This window comes from Octopus bimaculoides, chromosome 20 (assembly GCF_001194135.2).
Source record: "Octopus bimaculoides isolate UCB-OBI-ISO-001 chromosome 20, ASM119413v2, whole genome shotgun sequence".
Lineage (NCBI taxonomy): Eukaryota > Metazoa > Mollusca > Cephalopoda > Octopoda > Octopodidae > Octopus > Octopus bimaculoides.
The window spans coordinates 33,716,643-33,719,217 of NC_069000.1; the positions used below are offsets into that span (position 1 = coordinate 33,716,643).

Genomic DNA, 2,575 nt, shown 5'->3' on the forward strand with positions numbered 1-2,575 from the left:
CCTGGAAATAGAGATAACTCGAATGTGGAATCTAAAAGCAGAAACAATTCCTATCATAGTAGGTGCCTTAGGTATAATAAAAAAATATTCAGACAAATACATAACAAAAACACCAGGACTTACAAATATATATAACATACAGAAAATTGCACTACTGGGTACTGCACACATCCTACGCAAAACACTTTCAATACAGTAACCATAAGAGCACCACAGCAAACCACAGCACATACCCAAGGCGCACAGAGCTGCGCTCGGTAGTGAAGTGAAAGCACGTTATAAAAATAAAACTACTGAACAATAATAATAATAATAATAATAATAATAATAATAATAATAATACTTTCTTTTATTGGCCACAAGGGCCGAACACAAAATAAATAGGGACAATACAATACAAGGGACAAGTGGGGGTGTTGAACAATGTCTCTATACAGCAAGTAACAAAAAGAAAATAACAAAACAATTTAACAATAAAAATTCCCCAAAAGGGGGAGTTCTTCACAGGGACAACAGTAGAACCCCACATAACTTGGTTATTCCGACCGCCACGAAAGTTCATTCCCGCAGGCCATCCTTGCCAAATACACCCACCTCTCAGCAAACTTACTCGGGCCGGAACTTCTCTTTCTACCCTCACTTTCCTTTTCAAGTAAAACTTGAAAAGTCGATGAGGGCTTGGCCGAAGGGGTAAGTATCCGTCTTCAAACCTTTCGTCTCGTTTACCATACTTTAGTAGAAAGTGGGTTATACATCTTTAGATTGTATACCTGACTTTCTACTATAAAATTGAAGAAATAGACGGAACGCTGAACTCCAGACTAAACAACTCAAACAACATTTATTTAGGTGATAAACATACATATCTTTTAGTTATACATCTTTAGAGGTGAGAATAACGAGCTGTCAAGTATAAGACCGAAAGATATAGGGACAGCTTTTAAACACACGTCCATGCTCAATCGCTGGCCAGCGAGAAAGAGAATGAATTGAGCGGGAGACGCTTGCTTGTTTAATTTTACGCATGCGTAAGACTATGCATGCGCAGGCGTTACTACAATACTATCTCCTTCGCCATATCCACCAGTCAGAGGAAAATTGCCTTTCCTTCCCGGTCAAAGGAAGGCGGAGAGGCGATAATAGGATCCGTCCTACACGCGATAATAGCTGTTCGACAAAGCTCCACTAGTCAGTAATACACGGACACTGAACGAGTGCATGCAAGACAGTTTCATCATCCTGCGCACACCTCAGACATTCCCTTCATCAAATTGACATTGCCCCTCCAGGTGCATAGTATGCCAATGTTAGACGTTAACGTGATCGCAGATCAACGTGAAATGAAGTGTCTTGCTCAAGAATACAACGCATCGTTCAGTCCACAATCTCACTAAATCGGAATAAAACAGAAATAAAGAGAACAAAAACACAACAAAATGTTTTCTTTCTTTTAAAAGACGGAGTGGTCATATATGGCCTATCAATGCAAACCTAGGAAAATTAAACATGACTATTTACGATGAAATATAATTAATGAAAATAAAATTTTAAAAAGATCTCACCTTGTCGCACATGATTTGAATTTCATCGGTAGCAACTTTTGGAAGTGTCCATCCACCATGTATTATGTTTTCTACCATGATAAATCAGGAAAAGAGTCAGCAGATTCACTGATTAACAAGGAAGTAGCCTCAAGCCTGTTAGTGTAGTTCTCTATAAACTAGTGCGCAACGGCAGAGAAAAGTAACAAAAGGAAAAACCTACGGAAGCCGCTACAGGTAGAAATACGATATTTTCACCTTCAATGACTTTCCCGGTTCATTTATGATTTATTCTTTTATTCTCTTACTTCCTGCTGTAATTGAACTACGATTGTGCCTTGTCGGGTTTCGTCGATCAAATGGATCCCATATATATTTTTTCAGCCTAGTACTTAATTTATCAGTTCTTTAACTGAAGCACTGTTTCAGAATGCAAGAAACCAATACAGGTTGTGAACAGGTGTGGGGAGAAACAAAAAGACAGCAACACATACGCGCATACATAGATTTTAGACAAATGGATAGGTATAGGTATACGAAGGGCTTTCCATCAGTTTCTGTCTGCCAAATTCACTCACAAGGTATTGATTGACCCAGGGCTATACAAGAAGACACTTGCTCAAAATGTCGCATAATGGGATTGAACTGGAAACCACTTGGTTGCGAAAGGAACTTCCAATCTTTATTTCACCACCAACCTACCCACCCATTATTGCACTTAATGAACACACCGTATGGTTCAGACCGGTAATTCCTAGTGATAAAGATTTGAATAAAACATTTTACAAAATTTGACTCTTCGATTCAGTTTACAATTGTATGCATGTGTAATTTATATCTCTTTTACTCTTTTACTTGTTTCAGTCATTTGACTGCGGCCATGCTGGAGCACCGCCTTTAGTCGAGCAAATCGACCTCGGGACTTTTTCTTTGTAAGCCTAGTACTTATTCTATCGGTCTCTTTTTGCCTAACCGCTAAATGACGGGGACATAAACACACCAGCGTCGGTTGTCAAGCAATGCTGGGAGGACAA

General features: G+C 39.0%; 1 protein-coding gene across 2 annotated transcripts in view; it reads right to left on the bottom strand.

Annotated features, from left to right (window-relative positions):
- LOC106878863 (cystatin-A5) overlaps positions 1-1,733 on the bottom strand; it is a 5,461-nt gene extending 3,728 nt beyond the window's left edge. The window contains exon 1 of one of the 2 annotated variants that reach the window (XM_014928204.2): positions 1,563-1,733. In XM_014928204.2, the coding sequence (XP_014783690.1) occupies positions 1,563-1,640 (78 nt within the window). In that variant the 5' untranslated portion in view covers positions 1,641-1,733. The remainder of the gene's footprint in view (positions 1-1,562) is intronic. The other variant, XM_014928203.2, reaches the window with a different exon arrangement.
- Positions 1,734-2,575: the final 842 nt, after the last annotated feature.